The following is a 21700-nucleotide window of genomic DNA, read 5'->3' as shown; positions in this document are numbered from 1 at the left end:
CCCGTCTCTGCCCGTGTGTCCACGAGTGTGGCCTGTCAGACAGTCGTGATTGAGTCTGACAATCAGACCAGCGTTGGCCTGTCAGGGCCTTTTATTCACGCTCCTATCACAGGCCAGAAGACCCTCCTGGGACTGCCTCCCCCACTTAGCCTGTCACACACACACACACACACACACACACACACACACACACACACACACACACACACACACACACACACACACACCATAGCTCAGATTGCAGTGTGTGTCTGCGGCTCAAACTGATCCAGCTGTTTTAATTACTCCATTCTCAGTCCACGCTGTCTCCTCATTGATATGCATCTGAGGCCACGACCAGGGCTTGTCTCTGAGACAATAGCAAAGACTGAGAGTGTTTGGTGTGTGTGTGTGTGTGTGTGTGTGTGTGTGTGTGTGTGTGTGTGAGTGGGGGCCGTTTGGGACCAAGCGTGCCACCTCAATAAACGCCCGGAGAGAAACAATAGCCAGCCGTCACTCTCCCCGTGGCCACCAGTTCTAATTAATTCTCAGCGCCGTGCGTCCCTCCTCCGAGATGCACGCCGGCGCTGACCCCTGCACGAGGCGCTGAATGCGGACGCGGGGCACCTGGTGGCCTCCCTCTGTCTGCCGTGTGTCGGAGGCACGAGAGTCCCTGTGCTGTGCTGTGCTGGACGCTCCTCCGCTCCCAAATAGAAGCGAGCCAGCCACCAGGGGACTGGTCTCATTACTGCCCTCCCCAGCTACCCCCCCTCCCCTCCCCTCCCTCCTGTCAGCGCCGCTGAATTCTCCACTGTTTGCCCCAATTCACAGCTCCTGCCCCAGCGGACCCCTAGCATGTGTGTGTCTGTGTGTGAGAGGAGAGGCTGACGCAGTAATAACAATCTATACATTTTAGATGCAGGTTGTCTGATATGAACAAAGCTCTCCCGACTCCCCCCACCCCACCCCACACACAGTTCCTATTCTTGGGCTGAGTATATGTTTACTGGGCCCCCCAATACACTGCAAGATTAAAAAATCATTTGATGTTTTTATTGTCTGCATGTGGTGTTTACAATTCTCTTCTATACGTAAGCACTTGTGCTCACCAGGGCATTGCCTCTACAGTAAACAAGCATGATGTCATTCAGGATAGACTTGAAAGGTGATAAATGAATGCTAATGCTATCTTTTTTTTTCAACAGTTGGTAAACTCCATCGCTAAAACATATGTGGGAACGAATGCCTACATGGCTGTAAGTATGACCTGCTATTTCTCTGTCTTTTCCCCTTCCCACCAAGAATCACTGCCATTTTTCTGAAGAGGGTTTGATCTGTGTCTACCCCCCTGCCCCCCCCCTCTCTCTCCCTTCATCTCTCTCTCTCTCTCTCTCTCTCTCTCTCTCTCTCTCTCTCTTTCTCCCCCCTGCATCAGTAGCACAGCAGGTGTTGAGGCTGTGTTGCTTCTAAATGGAATGGTGCTACATTGGCTCTTCTCTTTGTACTGTTTAGCCGGGCTTTACAGGGCGGCGAGCAGCACTAAATAAATTACCTCTTTTACCAGGAGCCGCCGCCGCTGCTGCTGCTGCTGCTGCTGCTGCTGCCTGCTCACTTCTAATTAGGGCATAGCCAGAGATTAAGCCCAGGATAAAACAGTGCTGTGAACTCCTGCGGCACTACAGGACCCTTTTTTAATACACCTCAGATCAGAGCAGATCACAGTTAGAGCAGCAGGAAGTTAGTACTTTTTTTTACTCTCTGCAAAGCCAGAGCTACACGTGCACGCCTGCGAGCACACTTCTACTGTGTATAAGCAAAGGAGCACACCTGATTATGCACAAATCCACTACGTCGTCATATCTATATACTTACTTACACTCACGCACTGAAGCTTGTTTTGTATACAGATCACATCAGATCTGAGTAGAGTAGAGCAGCAGAACGTGTGTACTGTTTTACTCTCTGGAAAGCCAAAGCCACACATGCACGCCTACATGCACATTTAGACTGTGTATAGGCATCATAAAAACACACCTTGTTATGCACAAATCACCACGTCATCTACGAATCTTTGGTACACTCACGCCATGTTTGCATAATTGTAGCCACAGAAACAAATGTGACTGAAAGAAAGAGATGTAACTGATGGATCCTGTTCTTGTCAAAAAAGAGTCAGGCTGTACTGTATGTACTGTAACCATTCCTGGTGTTCCTTCCCCCTCAGCCTGAGCGGATATCGGGGGAGCAGTACGGCATCCACTCGGACGTCTGGAGTGTCGGCATCTCATTAATGGAGGCAAGTCTGTCCCGCTTTTGTCTCACTGAAGGTTACTCTGAGCTCTTTGCGTCTAAAACAATGTGCGCGAATCCCCCACTCCTGCCACTGAAACAATGGAGCCCTGCTGCTGTCGATGGCTGGGGCTGGTAGCGTGCGGAGAGCTGTGCCACCATTCCCTGTGGGCAGGCTGTCCAAACAGATGTTGGCCTACAGCAATGCATGGATCACTCTCAGGATCTCCCACTGACTGCTATGAAGGGGCTTGGCTCTAACACACTTCTCTCTCTCTCTCTCTCTCTCTCTCTCTCTCTCTCTCTCTCTCCCCTCCCTTCTCCCTTACTGTCTTCATCTGTCTCATCTATGTCTCTCTGATTTTTTTTCTTTATCTCTGATGTACACAAAGTGTTCTGTTCCATGCACGCTCAGCCCACTGCTAGTCCTCCGCATGTTTCGGCAGCATTTCTGCACAGTTTGGCATAGCAGCAGCAGTGCTAGCAGCAGCAGCAGCAGCAGCGCTAGCAGAGGCCTGGTGTGCATGGTTGAAGCTGAGATTGGGAGTCAGTGTGGCAGAGCGCCATCAATCACCCAGCCAATAGAACTCCCAGTAATTAGAGCCCTACTACACTTTCACCCCACGCCTACTGTACCTACACACACACACACACACACACACACATACCCAACTACACACACACACACACACACACACACACACACACACACACACACACATACCTACACGTACACACACACAGACACGTCACTCCATGCCTACTGTACCTCCACTCACCAGTCCATGCTCCGTATGTGTGTGTGTGTGTGTGTGTGTGTGTGTGTGTGTGTGTTTGTGTGTGTGTCCCTATAGGATGTGTGGCATTTGTCAAAGCACCCCAGTAAGGTGGTCTTTTGAAACAGCATTGTAATTTCAGTTTGCTAGTAGTTCTCATTGTCATTATTGATTCTCAATCTGTTACTGTCAGTACCGGTCACAGCTCTGACAAATGACCGCCTGCCTCCCACCCACTTGCGTTTATCAATAGCACAAGATATGATCACGGCTCTAATAGTAATTGATGTAAATGTTGAAAAGTATCGGTCAACATTATCGATAATCATGAGTGAGTGGTCCAAGGCTCCTCATATTAGCCTAAACAAAATGGCCTCTGAATGTCAATCTCACTCATCTGGAACCGTCTAAAGATCGCCGCCTGATGTCGCGCCGCAATGTAATAAGACTGATGGGGATTATGAATGGAGGGAGTCTGAGTCTAGTGGAGATCTAAGACGTTTCCCTGCTCAGAGGGACATCTTGTGTAAAGGTCTACTTCAGCTCTTGGCTCTCCCTTATGTCTGTCTTCTGCCTTATACCCAAACATCCTTCATCTCTTCAGGGGGTTCCACTCTAGTTATTAACTAAGTGCTTGTGTATTTTTTAGAAGCCCAATACATGTGAAGAGGCATTGAGCCATACCAAATCTTTTTTTTTTAATCCACCAGACGCTGTTGTTTGTAGATTAAACCTGAACCTAAAAGATTTGGTCAACACGTCGTCAGAATCACTGTTTGCTTGTGTCATGTTTTTATTAGGCCTACTAGGCCCTAGATATTTTTTTGGAACAGCAATTGTGTAAAAATATGGCCTCAGACAGCCAGCCCAGTGTTTTAACACTCTCCTCATTTCTTTGTTCACAGTTAGCCCTGGGTACATTCCCATATCCACAGGTGAGTGGCAACGTCACTTTCTCTCTTTTCTGCACCTACAGTATGTTAATATCGACTTCATATTTATATTAATGGTTAACGTGGCCCTAACAGTAGTAAATGTGTAAGTATGATTTATTTACACAGCACATTTACAACCAAAGTGCTTTACAGGGAGAAGAACATTTAAAGGGGATTCCAGCCCCAACAACACATCATCCAGGCAAAGACCAAATACAGTACATCCAGGTAGAGACAGATACAATACAAAGATAATCTTCTTCCTCAGCTCCACACAAGTTCAGTGGCTGCCAAGCGCAAGTCAGAAGAAGGTGCGTTTTAAACATGGATTTAAAAGCAGCCAGAGATGGTGCGAGTTTGAGTTCATTTGGCACACCGCTGTCTTGGTGCTTAGACACTAAAAGCACAGTTGCGATCGTGTTGTGTCCAGAAATGCCTGGACTGCAGACATTGAGGAGCGTGATGTGTGTAACTGGCTGCAGCGTCCACGTTCAGGTCCGGGTGCCCACCAGGGGACCTAGGTTTCAGTCTGGTCCGCATTCGTTTCCCGTTCCCGCCTTGTCTCTCTCTCCCACTTACTTCCCATCAGACTTCACTGTCCTATCCAAATAAAGGCAAAAAGGCCAAAAAATTTATACTTTTAAAAAAGTAAACAATATGATGGGGTGCACAGGCATTACATCTGCATCTCATACGTTGGAGCGGACATTTAAAGCAGTAAGAACAATAGCATTTCTGTATTTGAAAGCCAGTGTAAGGCTGGTAGCACTGGGGTGATACATGCATGTTCCCTTTTCCTTCTACCAGTAAGAAGTCTGGCTGCTGCGTTTTGGAGTAACTGTAAACGCGTAAGAGATGAATCACTGACTCCTCCAGTGACCCTGGGTCTGAAATGATTGAGGGCTGTCAGCTTAGTCAGAATGTTCAGTTGAAGCCTGGCGTGGAGTACAAACCAAAGGTTGCCGTAGGAATGACCAGAGGAATCCGGTCAGCTGTTGTTTTATTCATTTATTAAACAATCAATGTCAATTCCACTGTTTAAAATTCTCACATTAAATTTTAAACTAGAAAAGCACTCAGAGAGTGCAGACCTCCGCCAAAGAGAGAACATAACCGCTTCCTGGATCAAGATGGTGACATGAATCACTCCCAAAAATGAAATTGTTTCTTCCTTGGGTCATTTCACACCTTCCCTGGAAATTTCATTGAAATCCATCCATAACTTTGAGTTATCTTGCAAACAAACAAACAAACAGACAAACAAACCCAGACGAAAACATAGCCTCCTTGGCGGAGGTAACAATGGGTATATCATTTCAGCCCCATATTTATTGTATATGTTGAGAACAACCACATAATCAGACATAGATTCGGAACACAACTAATAAAACTGGTGCATGCGTCACAACCGCCCTCAAGCTTTCCACTGTCACTCCAGAGGCCCGCCTCCTGCCGATGACCCAGTGGATTTGGGAATCTCATCAGCTCTTTAATTGGATGCTAATTGGGGATTTGTCTTGCTTATGCCATTCTTGGAATTGCGTACCTGTTTACCTACCTATGGGTTAGACGTGCCCACCTGCGCCAGCCTCATGGAATATGACCAGCGTGGATTTAGACATTTCAGCAGCCTCACCAGTTTAGACGTGGCTAAAGCAGAAAGCATCTCAGACTTTTGTTTCTAGTTTCCCCATTCATGCTGGTACACCATTGAGCACAGGCTCATTCATGAGAGTATGAGGTGCTTGTTTGTATGCCAGCTAATTCTGATGTATTGAAGAAACTGTTGGGTCTTTTAGCCTTCTGCTGCTCTGTTCATTTTGCAAGTATATCTACAGGCAATGACATTAGCGACCTCTTAGTATGGCAATTAACCTCCTGCACAGGCCTACTGATGACCATGTCATAGAGGCATTATTCAAGACACTAGCCACCTTCAGTAAAAACACCTTGCATTAAAAAGAGATCACCTGGGAAAGGCCATGCCAAAGAAGTAACTGCCCGTTTGATTAGAGGCTTAAGGACTATAAAACAAGCCTTTAATTTTTGTTGGAGCCAATCGAGGGAACATTTGGATAATATGTTTTCTAAATGGTAATAATTGGTTGTAATGGGCCTTCAGGGAGCTTCGCATTAATGTATGTCAGCAAGACCATTGATGCCTTGAGAGTGTAATTTTGTGCACAATTAATCATTTTCATGGGGATTGTATTTTAATGCCGTGTCTTTAGACATGGTCCTAAGATGAGTAGAATGTCTATTGTTTAAGTATGGAAAACTGTCCTTGTCCTTCCTGTGTGTGTGTGTGTGTGTGTGTGTGTTTGGGATTGTTTGCTTGATAGAGGGGAACACACTACCCTTTGTGTGTGTGTGTGTGTGTGAGTGCATGTGTGTTTGTGTGTGTGTGTGAGAGAGAGAGAGAGGGGGGGGGGGAGGGGGGCGAGGGGGACAGCCTGGGGCATGTCTCATTTCAAAGTGCTTTCACTCTCTCCGCTCCTGCAACTGCTATTAACGCTGCCATTATCATGCTAATCCAGCATGTGCTATTACATAAACTAATGTATTCGCTCTCGTCTCCTCTCCGCTCCTCTCCCAATGCAGGCCTGCCTGCGCACAAACAGTGAATAATAACACAGGCGTTCGTCCCTGCTCTTGTATGATCTAGATATCACTAGACGTTCTCCATCTTTATCCCGGGTGTTGTTTGGAAATGTGCTCGTGTGGTGCTCAGGGTCATTTTGGTCATGTAATGTAATATTTATTACGATCCTTTAATTGTGACCTTTTCACTGGACAAGGGCTCGTAATTAACGGAGATGTCCCACTTGGAGCAAATCAAACACGATACAGATAATTCCCGTTTTTCAGCACAGCAGAGGACCGCTCAGTTCAGCTCAGTTCAGTTTGTAACCAGAGAAGATGAGCAGGGAACCAGCATTGAAGGAGCTCCAGGCCTGTTTCTAACCTGCACAGGTACATCTCAAAACATTAGAATACAGTGGAAAAGTCCATTGCCCTGCCCAGACTGAGATGTTAAAGTTTCAGGAAACCATTGCTGCTATTTTAACTTCATTAGCTTGTTAGGGCTCTTCTAAGCACGGTGGGAAACATGATTGGGGCCTTGCAGAAAGCTAGAGGAGCATTACAGTGCAACAGTTATTGGTAGCTGTTGTAGCGCCATGTTATATTTGTTATGTGGTGAAGAGTAAAATGGTCAGTAGGAGTGTTTCTTCTCCATACGCAGCCTTCAGAGGATGTCCAGTTAGGGTATAGCCCCTGTACGTTCAATAGAGGATGTCATGGTAAGGTATAGCCCCTGTACGTTCAATAGAGGATGTCATGGTAAGGTATAGCCCCTGTGCGTTCAATAGAGGATGTCATGGTAGGGTATAGCCCCTGTGCGTTCAATAGAGGATGTCATGGTAGGGTATAGCCCCTGTACGTTCAATAGAGGTTGTCATGTTAGGGTATAGCCCCTGTGCGTTCAATAGAGGATGTCATGTTAGGGTATCATCCCTGTGCATACAGCAGATGATGTCATGTGAGGGGCTGTTCTGGCCTAATGGCTTCAGGATTATGGTGGTAATTCCCCATTTATGTATTTTAGAGTGGGGACCAGCAGCGCTTTGTGAGCGTTTTGATGTGTGATCAGTGATTTGCCCTCAAATGACCGGAAGTGGGAGAAAATGAGAAACTTCTCTTTCTCTTTCTCTTTATCTCTCACTCTTTCTCTCTCTTTCTCTCTCTCTTCTTGGCAAATAGAGCCACAGGCTCTGTGCTGGAGCGTTGCATGTTTTCACACCCCATTAATTTATTGCCCCCCCCCCACCCCCCCACCCTTCTCTCTCCCGGTCTGTCTGTTTCTCTTTCTCTCTCTCTCTCTCTCTCTCTCTCTCTCTCTCTCTCTCTCTCTCTCTCTCTCTCTCTTTCCCTCCCTGCCCTGCCTTGCATCTTTAATTTTCATTTGGTGGCTGGAGAGGGAAGGGAGACTCCCTGCTGGTGCAGTGATTTCCATCTCGTTGTTAATTTTCCCTGCTCCATATGGCGCTGCAGACAGTTCACCTGCGGGCTGAGCCCAACCAAGCCGGAGCGGCGGCACAGTCGGTGCACGAGCGCGAGCACACGCGTACGCATCTATACACACGTCCACGGCGCCGAAACGATCATTTACGTAGTTTTAGCGCATCTGTCCGCACGTTAGGCCAACGTTAGGCCAACCGCTAAGATAGTGCCACACCAGGCCATTTCACACAAGCGCTGCCTCGGTAAAGTGCCGCACCACACGCACCGAAGATTACCTCGAATCTAGTGCCAGTTTGTTTAGATGGCACGCGAGGGTAGGTGCAGGGGGGTTTGAAGGGCATTGGAGGCACAGCGGAGTGGGAAGCCGGAGGGGGCGAAGGGCTGTCAGGAGCCCCAACAAAGAGGCCCCATGCCTGGGCTTGGCGTCATAGCCAGGCCCTTGTTCAGCCCCGCCAGTCAGTTAGGTTGAGCCAGCCATCCATAGTGCTGGGTTTTTCATCCACGCCTTGCCATTGATTATAAAAGGGCTCTTTTAATTCAGCCTCACCCCATGTTGTGATTAATTTGCGTTCTTTGTCAGGAGCTAATGGAGTTTTTTTTTTTTTTGTCATCGTTGTTGTTGTTGTTTCTGATTTTTTTTTTTTTTCAATGGCTCGCTCTGAAAATCTTTGAAGACACTAGACTTGATGTGATGTGTATACAGCCGCCAGGCAGCGAATCGCTTCCTGATTGATTTGTTCCCTTTGTGCATTCTGACTGTGTTCGTTTTATTTGGCAGTGTGTTTTTTTTCATCATTGTTTCCCTTCACTAGTTTAAATAGATTACAGTTTGATGTGCTCAATATGTTTTATACAAACATTTCCATTTATTTTGGAGCTGCTGCTTTCTGAAGCCCTCCAGACACAGATCCAAAAGTAATCCAAGTTCCTCTGAGTGAGATCTGTTTATCTGATGGATGCCGTGTCCGATGCACAGCATAGCACTCATTGAGTGGGCCTAATATGAACATAAAAGAATTACATTGTTTTTTATGGAAGCCAAACATCATGTTTGGCACCCAAATGGGCTCTCCCTAAGCCCTGTCCTTCAGCCAATAGAATAGGGTCGGTGGAATCACCTCTACAGTTAAAATGCTCTGTAGAAATGCTTGACTGGAAATGGATATTGAATACTGTACATTCTGATCATTGAGATTCTTTACAGCCGTCACATGCCAAGTAGCACATACCGAGTATGTCCCTTCTGAAAACATCTTTCTAAACAGCCTCCTACTCAAGCAACACTTTTCATACTACTCCTGCTTGACCGGTCCTTTCTGGGAATTTCTACTCTTTTTTTTCTTTTCTTAGTTAACAAAGAAATAAGTGACTACAGAGCATTGGCACAAGCAAAAAAAAACCCAACCAAAAAATACAGTGGCCAACAGAATGAAGGGCCTCCCTGGAGTTCTTTAGTGAGCCTACATCCTGTGCCATCACAGAGTCCTATTTTCTACATAATAAGGACTGCAATTCAATCAGCAAAGAATCGAAATAGGCAAGAAAAAAAAAAAAAGAAAAGTGCGACAAAGTGCTATAGTCGTCGGCAGTCCTGTCCGTGAGACACGTGCGCGTGCGCTCGCTCCCTACTCCGCGAGCTAAAGGCGAGGAAGGAGGAAGACGAGGAGACGTTTTGAAATAAATGCCCTCGCCTCCCCACCCTGCTCTCTCTCTCTCTCCACACTAAATGAGTAGCGGGCTATTAACACTTGTGTATTTTCATTATGTAAATGACGTGAACACATGCTCACAAATTGCCACCAGGGTTGCCATAATTTCCCCTTAGTGATCGTAATGTGTCCAAGTGAGTCATTTTGATTATGACATGCTAATTACATATTGCCTCCACTCTCATCCCCTCTCTTTCGGCTCTGGCAACCCTCGTTTTATCACTTCTTATCTCTCTTTTTTAATCTGTTCGTCTGTCTATTGATCTGTCTATCCGATCCTATGTGTATCTTCAGCTCACTTTTTCTTTTTTCCCCTCCCTTGCCTTTCAGATCCAGAAGAACCAGGGCTCCCTGATGGTGAGTGTCTTTATGACCTTACAGAGAGGAGGGAGATGGGAGTAATTCCTTGCCTTTGCCCCAGACAGCAGCCGTACGCTCGCTCCCTCGCTTGGATGCCCTGTTCTAAGCTTCCTCCAAATTGCGTTTTTGCTATAAAATAATACACCAGCTTCCTTAACTGCTGCCATTAGATTAAGTGCCGTTAGAAATAAAGAACATTCAAGACACAATGGATTCTCCCAGGATTTTCCCCCTGCTTTTTGGGGCGTGTTTGATTAATCTCAATTGCTACCTTTTTATTGCATTAATGATTTTGTTGCCGGAGCACTGTAAGAAAATTGTGTGTTGTCTAATGTTTTTTCCCCCTCGTTCTCTCTCCCCCTCTCCCTCTCTCTCCTTTTCTCTCCCTGTTGGTCTCTCTCTCTCTCTCTCTCTCTCTCTCTCTCTCTCTCTCTCTCTCTCTCTCTCTCTCTCTCTCTCTTTCTACTTTCTGCCTCCCTCATTCTAGCCTCTCCAGTTATTGCAGTGCATTGTTGATGAGGTGAGTCGGCTGCTTATGTGCTTTCGCTCCTAAAGTCATTCCTAATGGAGTGGAAAGCTTATATTTTGTTTCCTAATGAAGCAGGGTGCTGGAGCGGCTCGGCCCGTGCAGCCCCGCCCGGCCTTCCCTTAACCGCCCTGAGCGCCCCGAGATCAGAGCGGGCCTCGCTAGAACCGCGGCCGAGCCGTCCACAGCACTGGGCCAGCGCCAAGGCCGCAGTGTTAACGTCTCAGCTGAGATCTAGAACAGAGAACTAGAACTTATACACAGTGGAATAATAGACAGACACAGTCGATCACGATAGAATAATAGACGCGATGGAATAATACAGAACAGTGCTAGAACCACCAAGGTTACGGACTCCGGGGAGCGCAAGCATTCATATAAAGTGTTCCTGCATTCAGAGTCAGCCGTTTGGAGTTGGTTTGGATCCCTGTTCTGTTGCTAGAACACAGGCTAAATGTTCCAAGACGGGCCACGTTACCGGGCCTAAACACAAGAGTCCATGGCTGACAATAAGGACTGGTTGCTTACTTGTTATCTTGTTTACTTGATGTCCTTCAGCATTAGAATCTCTGTTTCGAGGAAGGCTTGCCACAGACTGGACTACAGTACAGAAACTGAGAACTAGAACTTAGCACATTAATAGAACAATAAAGCACCATGTTAGAACCAGGAAGTTTATGGAGAATGTTTTGTTGTTGGGAAAAGCTGCACCACACACAGGCTGAAAGACTTGATGTTAAGCTGTTAATACCTGGGGGGCATCAGTAAAGCAGTGTGCTAAACATGTCTAGTATACACACCTGTGCTGGCAGTCAAACACCAGTAACATGGGTTTGGAATTGAAATAATAAAAAAAGATAGATAGAATTCCTCTAACAAAGCACTTCTGAGTGAAAGAGAATTGGGCACCCTCTTTTCGGATGCCAGTGCAGTATCACACACACACACACACACACACACACACACACACACACCAGAGGTAATGTAGCATGACCAGGCCGTGCAGCAGAGGGGCTAAGGCCAGTCTGTGTGTAGCATTAACCTTGACCTCGCGGATCCACCGCAACGTGCTCCCAAAACCTTGACACACTTTCCGACCTGGATACGCAGAGCACTTAACACAGACCAGGGTCAGGGACAGTTAGGAGGGCATTTTACTCTCCAGCCTCCCCATCCTCAACTTCAGCTGCACCACTGAACTCTACAGAGTGTGCGTGTGTGTGTGTGTGTGTTCTGTGTTTAGTGTTTGTTTAATGTCATGTAGGTTCTAGTTCATTTACAGAAAGGAGCCGTTTAAATGTGTGTGACACATTTACTTCTCACGAGTCTCTCAATGTTCAAATGTGTGTGTGGCTCGGCTCCCGGAGTGTATGAGTGGAAACTGCCGAAAGTAGGCCATCGCACATTTTTATACGCTGCTAATTAAACTCTAAATCTTGCCGCAATTTAAGCGAGAATTTAGGGGAGCGTGTCTCGCAGTGTTTAACCGTGGTTGAGCAAAATGATTACTTGTGTAACTGTTTGATTCAATGTGCTCTTTACTCCTGCGCGTATAATTACGAAGTCATTTTCATTAATGACTGACGAGTGTGTGTGTCTCTGCTGGGGTGTGAGTGTCTGTGCATGCCTCCTTATGTGTGTGTGTGTGTGTGTGTGTGTGTGTGTGTGTGTGTGTGTGTTATATGTTTGTGTGCTAGCAAAGATGTCAGTAGGACCTTTCTCTCCTCTCCTTTCTGCCTGAACTACTTGCTGACGACGTGCTAATAACAAAATGCCAAGAGAGGACGAGGACTGTGTGTGTATGTGTGTGTGTGTGTGTGTGGGTGTGTCTGTGTGAAGGAACAGCAGCAGCTAGCCTAGCCACACATTAAACATACTGAACGTGTCCCTTCCCGTATAGATTGTAATTAATAATTAAGCGCTTGCAGTTGTAATAGGTTGACCTCGCCGACCTGTTCATTACTCATGCGGCAGAGGCATCACTCAACCTGTTTTCCCCCCGTCGCCCTTGCGCCCGCTAAACCGCTCTGCCAGCGCTCTGCCCCCCCCCGCCCATCCCGCGCCGCCTCCGCCCCTCAAAACCGCCCCCCTCCCCAAGGCGAGAGCTCGCCGGACGGTCGCCACCTACATTCCATCTGACCAAGGGCTTAGGAGACGCTTGCGCTAAATTAAAACTTTCAGGGTTGGAGAGAGAGAGAGAGAGAGAGGTGGGAGGGAAGGAGGGAAGGAGGGAAGGAGGGAGGGAAGGAGGAAGGGAGGTTGAGAGAGAGACGCTGGCTCCCCTGGACCCAGTTTGTGGAGTAATCCAGTTCAGCTGATCTGAGAGCAGGAGAAAGAAGGGATGGAGAGAAGAGGAGAAAGAGAAAGAGAGAGAGAGAGAGAGAGAGAGTGAAAGAGAGTAAGAGAAATAGAGTGAGAGAGAGAGAGAGAGAGAGTAAGAGCGAGAGGTGGAGCTGGAGTGTGCTGGTGGTGGCTGGAACAGCGAGCGGACAGAGAGGTCTCCTGGGTCCTAGAGGAAGGAGGCGAGACGGCAGCAGAGAGGAGAGGAGAGGAGAGGAGAGGAGAGTCATCTCTGAGGTCGCGGCAGGTTTGAGTGGGAGAACATGAAGTTAATTAAACAGGTCCTTCAACATCAAACACTCAGTACACATAAGCAAATGACACTCGTTTGGAGCGTGCTGCGATCGTGAGCGCCTGCGTTTCTCAACTCTCGGACTTGTCATTGCTCTGTGCGCAGGCCAGGGTGGAATTTGGCGCGTTGAGTGACAGATGTTCTTGTGAAATTTGAATGTGGCTGCACACAGTCGGCTGAGGTCTTTTTTTTATTATTATTATTACTGAAGCCGCCATTAATATTGGTGTGAGGGGAAAGGGTTGCCATGGGACTGCGGGGATAAATAAACAGTTGGCAGAGCGGTCACCAGGGACGTAACAGGGTGAAGTGACGAATGAAGAGGTGTGTGTGACTGTGTGCGTATATTCAGGGACACACACACACACACACACACACACACCGTTAAACATACACAGACAGACATACACAGACGAGGGCCACACAACTGGTTCTGTCTTTGTCCTCTGCTGCCTTGCCTGTGTGTGTGTGTGTGTGTGTGTGTGTGCCTCCATGTGTCCCACTCTCCCTTTTCAACGTCTTTAATTCTCCTCATTTACCTCTTCTCTCAACTCCTCTCCTCTCTTTTCTCCCTCTCCTTTCCTCTTCTCTTTCTCCTCTCTCTTTGCTTCTCTCCCCCTCCCTGTCCTGCCTCTTCTCTCCTCTCCCCTCCTGTCCTCACTCTCCTCTTTCAACCTGCCTCTCTCCTCTCCTCCCTTTCCTCTCCTCTCCTCCCTTCCCTCTCCTCTCCTTTTCTTCTCTCCTCTCCTCCCTCTCTCCTCTCTTCTCCTCTCCTCTCCTCTTCTCTTCTCTCCTGCTCTCTCTCTCTCTGTGTGTGTGTGTGTAGTTGTTGAGGAGCAGACACACACTAATAAGCCCTGCTCCTTCATTTCCACCGCTGTAATTACGGATCTCATTTTGCCTGATAATTGGTGGCTGGCAATTACATGTATATTTACTGCTCGTATTGTTTGGACTCAAGGAAGAGAGAGGGAGCGCGTGGGCGCAGGGCTCTGTGTGGAGGGGCCTCTAGTGTCCGCTAATGACGGCCCCGCACGCATAATGCCGCGCCGCTTTCATCGTGGCCTGCAACGGGGCTCTTGCTCAGGACAGGACACATCAAAGCAAAGCCCCCCCCCCCCCCCCACCCTCACCACACACACACACACACACACACACACACACACGCACACCTTTCTCCCGATCACTCTGGTGTTGTAATGAATGCATGCATGTGTGCCTGTGATGTGAGCTGGTTGCAGGCAAATTGTACAGTTTGTGTTTTTTCTCCAACCACGGCACACACACACACACGCTCAGGCCTTTCACAGTGCTGCAGGGTTGGCTGGTATAATGGAATATCATTCATTTGAGCAGCTAGGGCCCACTGGACATGCAGCCAGATTAGGTTGGTCGGTGGGGTCTGTGTTGTTGATTTAAATAGATGTATGTAGCAGTGGGGCCTGTGTTGTTGATTTAAATAGGTGTATGTAGCAGTGGGCCCCGTGTTGTTGATTTAAATAGGGGCATGGATCGTGCTTCATGGGGGGGGGGGGGGGGTGGTGACTACACACGAGAGGGAGCAGAGGAAGCTGCCTTAAGGTATTTATGTGGCAAATGGGAGCAAGTGAAGGGTTCAGGCTGTTGTTAAGTGTGTCTCCCCCCCCCCCTCCCAACTCTCCTTTTTGTGAAGGAGAGCTTGTTATTTTTGCCATCAGCCTGAGTCTGTGTATTGTTGGCTTTAATTAGATGGTGGTAGGGACCAGTTTCAGGAGCTTGATTTCATTACGTCTGCCTGCTGTGTAGAAACTGAGCCGTACGCCTCCCTGGCCTCACCACGCCTGACTGGCTCCTCCAATTGCCCAACAGCTTTTTGCTTTATTTCCCCTTAAAGATGATAGGAGCTGCACTGGTCCACCATAGACCTGCGTAGGTTGGTTTAATCAAGAGTGTTCCCTCATGTACTGTATCATAGACCTGGTGGTTTGGCCAATAATGTCTCAATGTACCATAGAGTTCCATATGGTGATTTGTTCCGTATGTACCATAGAGTTCCGTACAGTGATTTGTTCCGTATGCACCATAGAGTTCCGTACGGTGATTTTTTTTTCCGTAAGCACCATAGAGTTCTGTACGGTGATTTGTTCCCTATGTGCCATGGAGTTCCGTACGGTGATTTGTTCCATATGTACCATACAGTTCCGTACAGTGATTTGTTCCGTATGCACCATAGAGTTACGTAGGGTGATTTGTTCTGTATGTACCATAGAGCTGGCGGTGGCATGTTCATTAGTGTGTTCTTGTGTATTGTGAGGTGAGGGCGCGGCTGACGCCATGGAGACGGAGAGGCGGCCCTGCTGATTGGTTGGGGTCCCTCCCTCTGGGGTGATTAAGAGAGGGCGGGGCTAGGGGTGTTTGTCCTGGCCCTCTCATGCGCAGTTGTTCAACACGTCACGGCTCACAGCCCCTGAAAAGCAGTCTCACACACATACACACACACACACACACGCGTGCGCGCACACACACACACACACACACACACACACACACACACACACACACACACAGTCAGAGCCCTCTTTTAAATGCTGAGCAAAGTGCAGTCTTAAGTCTAATATCAGCTAATTTGATGTTTTGACTATGTAAACTCTATTTGCTTATATTCCGTACTATGAGAAAGATCCTAAGCACAGACTGCCCACCTGGATCCCCTGTCTATCTGTCTGGCTGTCTGTCTGCCTGTCTATCTGGCTGGCTGACTGTCTATCTATCTATCTGTCTGCCTGTCTGCCAGTCTATCTGTCTGGCTGTCTATCTATCTGTCTGACTGTCTGTCTGGCTGTGTATCTGTGTGCCTGTCTATCTGGCTGCTTGTCTGCTTCTGTTCCAGTCCCGTATCTGCTGGCCAGCAGTGCCTGCATCTCTCCTTTTCTGTCTTTGTCCTGGCGTAGCGGTAAGGCCTCTCCCTCTCTCTCCCTCCCTCTCCCTCCCTCTCTCTCCCTCTCCTTCTCTCTCTCCTTCTCTCTCTCCCTCTCCCTCTCCGCTCGTACTCGTCTCATGGCGTCAGGCTCCCTGCTCGCCTAATACAAAGAGTGGGTTCAGGTGTTCCCAGAAAGAGTCTTGTGTCCTTACACACACACTCACGGGCAGACTTTGCCAACAAGGTCAAATGTTCTCTGTAGACATTTTTTTTTTTTAAGGACAGTCTGGACTAATTATATTTACCCCTCCTCTGTGATAAAAGATAAGATAAAAGATTGTGATGAGTTTCTGAAGGTTTTTGCAGTCATTGTTGTTTTAAGTAGAGTGAGAGTAATTTAACAGACTTGAGGGCCTTAGACAAATAGGCCCTTTCTTACACCCCACAGAAAGCACAACACAAGGCTTATTGCTCTCTTGAAGGGATGACATTTTCGCCATGTGCTCCACTTTCATTTAACCTTGCTCCCAGGGGTGTGGTCGACATAAGGTGTGGTCTGGCACAAGATTAAAAAAATTACTCTTGCACCCTCTAAAAATCCTTACGCGCCACTGACCAAGAGAAACCTGGTCTATAGGGAAAGCAAGGTTTTATAGAATCCCTCTGTTCCATACACGGACGTCTTGTGTGCAAACAGATTCCTTCAAATGCTCTGCTGACTGGTAAAATACCTATACGCTGTTTGAGGTTGCGTAGCTTGCTGTTAAAGGGAATGACAGATGTCCCTCTCATTGGTTTAAAGGATGCTTTGCCCAAAACACACTCTTGACTGATTAAGAAACAGAAGAACAACCCTTTTGAACAATGCGCCCGACGTCTGATCGCAAAATCCAAGATGATGGTTAATTGCTGTTTCCATTAAGCTGTTTTAGAAAAGTAAAATTGTTGCCATCCTCTCATTCTTTCCCTGTCTCTGGTTTACCATGTCTGCCTGGTTAATGCTGAGTATTGTTGTTATTTCTGTCTTCCAGGACCCTCCTGTTCTTCCAATGGGACATTTCAGTGAGAAGTTCATCCACTTCATAACACAATGGTAATCTCTCCGCATGCCCCCTTTCTCTCCCTATCTGAACGTGTAATTCTCACCGAGCCCATCCATGGCCGAAGGCCGTTACGGGAGGGGTTTTTTTCTTCCATCGGCGCCACCATTGTTATTTTGCCGTGTATTGCCAATGAAGGCCATGTCCTGACGCACACCTGAGTCCTCAATAGACATATGAATGAATCTAGACAATGTTGACTCCTTCAAACATCCTTAAGAAAGAAGAGCCTTTCTTTTCATTGTCTTTTCATTGTCACAAATTTCCCCCTCATTGTCACGAGAGAGCAGCCAGACCCAACACACACACACACACGCACACATGCACGCACGCACGCACGCACACACACACACACAATCAGACAATCAGAGGGCACGGGACTGAGCATGCACCTGTATGCTGGTGGATCTCATTAACACTGTCGCCGAAGCTGGAGGTTGTTTAAAAGCGTCCGGCGCTCTGCCGGTGGGGTGGTGTGGGGTGGGGTGTGCGCTGCGCTGCGGCACGCCGCGTCACGGCTGGACTAATGGCACGGAGGGGTAATGGACGGCCGCGAGTCTCTTTAGCAAGGACGGGACGCCACATTAGCCCACTGGGGCTCCGTGCCCATAATTGGACTCTGATTGGTGTGGGCTTTTTTATGATGGTGTTATTATGATCTCTCTGCTGAGCCGGACGCAGAGGAAAATATTTACATTATCCCTGGTCTCCTGACCTGCACCACACACACACACACACACACACACACAGATTTAAGCAAACATGCCAAAGCCCCCTGTGAACCATGACTAGAGTCAAATCCCCTTGCAAATACCAAGTACTGTTAACCCCCCCCCCCCCCCAACACACACACACACACACACACACACACACATACACACATACACACACTCATAAACACCCCACTGGACCTGTTGGTTCCATGGCAACAGCCAGATGTGTTTGGTTGGCATGGGAGCAGCTGTTGTTTGTTCAGCCTCTGTTAGTATTTACACAAACAGGTCACCTGATGTGTGAGGAGATGCCAGCCTCGCCACCGTACCCCCCCCCCCCCCCCTCGGTGCCTATTATTAGCCAGGGCCTCGGCACGCGCCATTCATCACGCCACCAAGCCCGCGCCTCCAAACGCTGCCCACCTCACCCCCCCCCCCCCCTCGCGCCTTCGCCCGACCAGCACTAATCCCTCACATCCCTTATCTAGGTCGCTGTGACGGATTCGCCCGAGCCCAGGTCACCTGTGCCAAGGAGAACCCATCTTACTTACACCTGCTCCGATAATTAGCTTTAAAACGCTTTCTTGTGCGGCTCTCTGGCCCTCAAGACGCGTCTCCGCCACGGTGGTCAAAGCGAGGGACGGTGATGGAGATGCGGACGAGGCTGTCGGCGTGCCGTGGTATCAGTAGCAGTTTGTTTAGGTAGGCCCAAGGCTCTCAATCGCCAGCATCGCATCAATTCCCATCGACCAATTGGGCTCTTAGTCTGATCTCATCATCAGACAAACGGTCTCACGTGCGCGGGGGGCGGGGGGGGGCTCAGCTCGTCGTTTCAGTCGTTTCAGTCGTAACGCTTCCAAACTTCAAAAACATTTTCAAGGAAAATCACGTGTGAAGGTCAGCATTCCATCAGAGTGGACAATACGCCCCAGCCCGTTCATTTAAATCTGCACAATTCATCTCCAGAGGGGACGACACAAGACGACACAAGACGAGAGGAAGACGCCAAACACCAAGGATATTCAGAGAGATTAAAATTAAGAAATGTCTCACCCCACACGTAAAGACTTCTTACTCTGTACTGGCAAGTCAAGGTTGCCCCCCCCCCACCATAAACGGCCTTTTCTGTACTAAAAAAGCTTTTGAGAAGCCTTTGTAGTCCTCTCCTTTGAATGTTCTCTGAAGTGTAAATTAATTGGACGGGATCTGAATTGAAGTTGAGTTGTGTTAACTTGCCGTTTATAATTGTGTCTCCGCAGTATGAAGAAGCTTCCCAAAGAGCGCCCACCACCAAACAATTTAATGGTGAGTATATTTTTAGTGTAATAGTGAGGATATTTGCACACAGGAACACGCCAACATTTACACTGAATCCTTTCAGGCATTTGACCCCATGATGAGTGACGACAACTCCCTATCTGTCAACTGTAGTCATGTTGCGATCACAGATTTAACTGTAACTTCTCTCTCTCTCCGAAGTGATTAAGGGATTGAACTTCCCTCCATTTAGGGCCTTGTTATAATTGCTGTAGAAAACCGGCCACATTCATTTTCTTTTCATTTTTTTTTTTTTAATCTTGTAAAATCTGTCGCTGCCACAAGCTCTCGCTCACAGGGGTGACATGAAGAAGGAGAAGTAGCTAATCAGTTATTTTAGAAATTAATTACCTGAAATGGTGGCCCAGAGCTCTCCGTAACTACTGCAATGCCTCTGAGTCTCTCTGAGCACTGTGCACTGAGACGGGGGCGACGGGGCTGACAAGTTGGCTTTTCATCCATGAGAACTTTTCTAGTTAATCAAGGGCCTGTAGCGTCACAGAGTCATCTGGGTCATTAGTGTCACATCTACGCCCACTATGGACGCGAGGCATTCCGCTTTCTGGCTTCTGCCGTGTTTGCGTGGTATCCTTAGCGTTTGTGTGGCATTCGTAGTCTTTGCGAGATATTTCCCAAGCAGATTGAAGGATCTTTTATCAAACCTGACGTGCTTATTCACTGTAAGGATTGGATGTTCTGGTTTGGGTCACAGGGTTGAAGGTCAAGGTCGCCTGGGATCATGCATTAGATATTGCTCAAGCACACCAGTTTGGTAATGTCTAATGTAACGCAGGTCCAGGGATTCTGACCCAAACTCACGTTGCTCATCATTAACGCTAGACCTGCATGATCAGCTACTCAAGGGGATGGGGCTCAAGCTCAAGGTCAATTCTGTCCAGTGCAGACAAGGTTATGGCATATGGGGCCATTCAAATTCCGTTCAAGTTGATACTCATTTCTATATAGTGAAGAAGAAAAATGGCTTCCAGAGCGAAGTTTCACGCCAAGAGGAATCTTGTAAAAGATATATTTAAGACTGAGAGTTTGGGTGTGATGCGTTATTTTTGTCCGTTTTGGCTTGCCATAAAGACAGAGCAAACTGAACTCCCTATACGATGACTGACTCAGGCTGCTCTCATCACCCCTCCTCCCCTCCCATGCCCCCCATGTGTGAATCTGATGGAAATCTCAGATCTGTGTGTGTGCCCCGTGGTCACAGTCAATTTGCACTTCACGGCTTTAAAAGCTGTTGGCACAGTGCTGGCCGACCCGTGGACACTGGATGGAGCCGCCAAGTCCACTGAGAGCAGAGTGAGAACACAGAGGCAGCCATGTTCTCTCCTCCCCTCCACCCCCACAGACGGCCATGTGCCCTCCTCCACATCTCCATAGAGATGGCCATGTTCTCTCCTCTCCTCTCCACCTCTCCATAGAGACAACCATGTTCTCTCCTCTCCTCTCCATCTCTCCATCGAGACGGCCATGTTCTCTCCTCTCCTCTCCACCTCTCCATAGAGACAGCCATGTTCTCTCCTCTCCTCTCCATAGAGACGGCCATGTTCTCTCCTCCACCTCTCCATAGAGACGGCCATGTTCTCTCCTCCACCTCTCCATAGAGGCGGCCATGTTGTCTCACCCTCCATAGAAACGGCCATGTTCTCTCCTCCACCTCTAATGACGGCCATGTTCTACCCTCCACCTCTCCATAGAGACGGCCATGTTCTCTCCTCCACCTCTCCATAGAGACGGCCATGTTCTCTCCTCTCCTTTCCATAGAGGCGGCCATGTTCTACCCTCCACCTCTCCATAGAGATGGCCATGTTCTTTCCTCCATCCTCCATAGAGACGCCCATGTTCTCTCCTCCACCTCTCCATAGAGACGCCCTTGTTCTCTCCTCCATCCTCCATAGAGACGGCCATGTTCTCTCCTCCACCTCTAATGACGGCCATGTTCTCTAGCCTGGCACGCCCTCCCAGTGACATAACACCATCGGCGTTGCTGTCGCTGGTCTGGTCAACTGCTAATCGGGAAGGATTTCTGAATTCCCCAAATCTGCGGAACTGCCCCCTTTGGTCCAGAACCAATCAACTTTGAGCAGCTCCAACGGCTCTGGGTAGAGGCGTGTTCAAGGCAGAGGAAAGAGTGTTGTTATTGGTTTAAACTCGGCAAACCGCTTTCTGACATCGACCAGTAGCAAATTGAGGCACTTAAAGGAGGCGGGTCAACCAAGCGCTTGGAGAAACCGTGTAGCACAGGCTCTTGGACAGACTAAAGTCTCGCAGAACCTTTCAAGTCGATGGCAATCAGGCTACATGTTCTCTCCTCCACCTCTCCATAGAGACGGCCATGTTCTCTCCTCCACCTCTCCATAGAGACGGCCATGTTCTCTCCTCCACCTCTCCATAGAGACGGCCATGTTCTCTCCTCCACCTCTAATGACG

At 48.1% G+C, this 21700-nt stretch overlaps 1 protein-coding gene across 2 annotated transcripts in view; it reads left to right on the top strand.

The window, feature by feature from the left end:
- Nucleotides 1-21700, top strand: part of map2k5 (mitogen-activated protein kinase kinase 5) — a 55853-nt gene that overhangs the window by 23865 nt on the left and 10288 nt on the right. Inside the window, exons 15-22 of one of the 2 annotated variants that reach the window (XM_062549063.1) lie at nt 1185-1235; nt 2204-2275; nt 3950-3979; nt 4133-4207; nt 10042-10068; nt 10559-10591; nt 17160-17221; nt 19201-19246. In XM_062549063.1, coding sequence (XP_062405047.1) covers nt 1185-1235; nt 2204-2275; nt 3950-3979; nt 4133-4207; nt 10042-10068; nt 10559-10591; nt 17160-17221; nt 19201-19246 — 396 coding nt within the window. The remainder of the gene's footprint in view (nt 1-1184; nt 1236-2203; nt 2276-3949; nt 3980-4132; nt 4208-10041; nt 10069-10558; nt 10592-17159; nt 17222-19200; nt 19247-21700) is intronic. The other variant, XM_062549064.1, reaches the window with a different exon arrangement.

The sequence above is a fragment of the Sardina pilchardus genome, chromosome 11, assembly GCF_963854185.1.
Source record: "Sardina pilchardus chromosome 11, fSarPil1.1, whole genome shotgun sequence".
NCBI lineage: Eukaryota > Metazoa > Chordata > Actinopteri > Clupeiformes > Clupeidae > Sardina > Sardina pilchardus.
The sequence above is the reverse complement of the archived record's forward strand: the minus strand, read 5'-3'. Positions and strand labels throughout refer to the sequence as shown.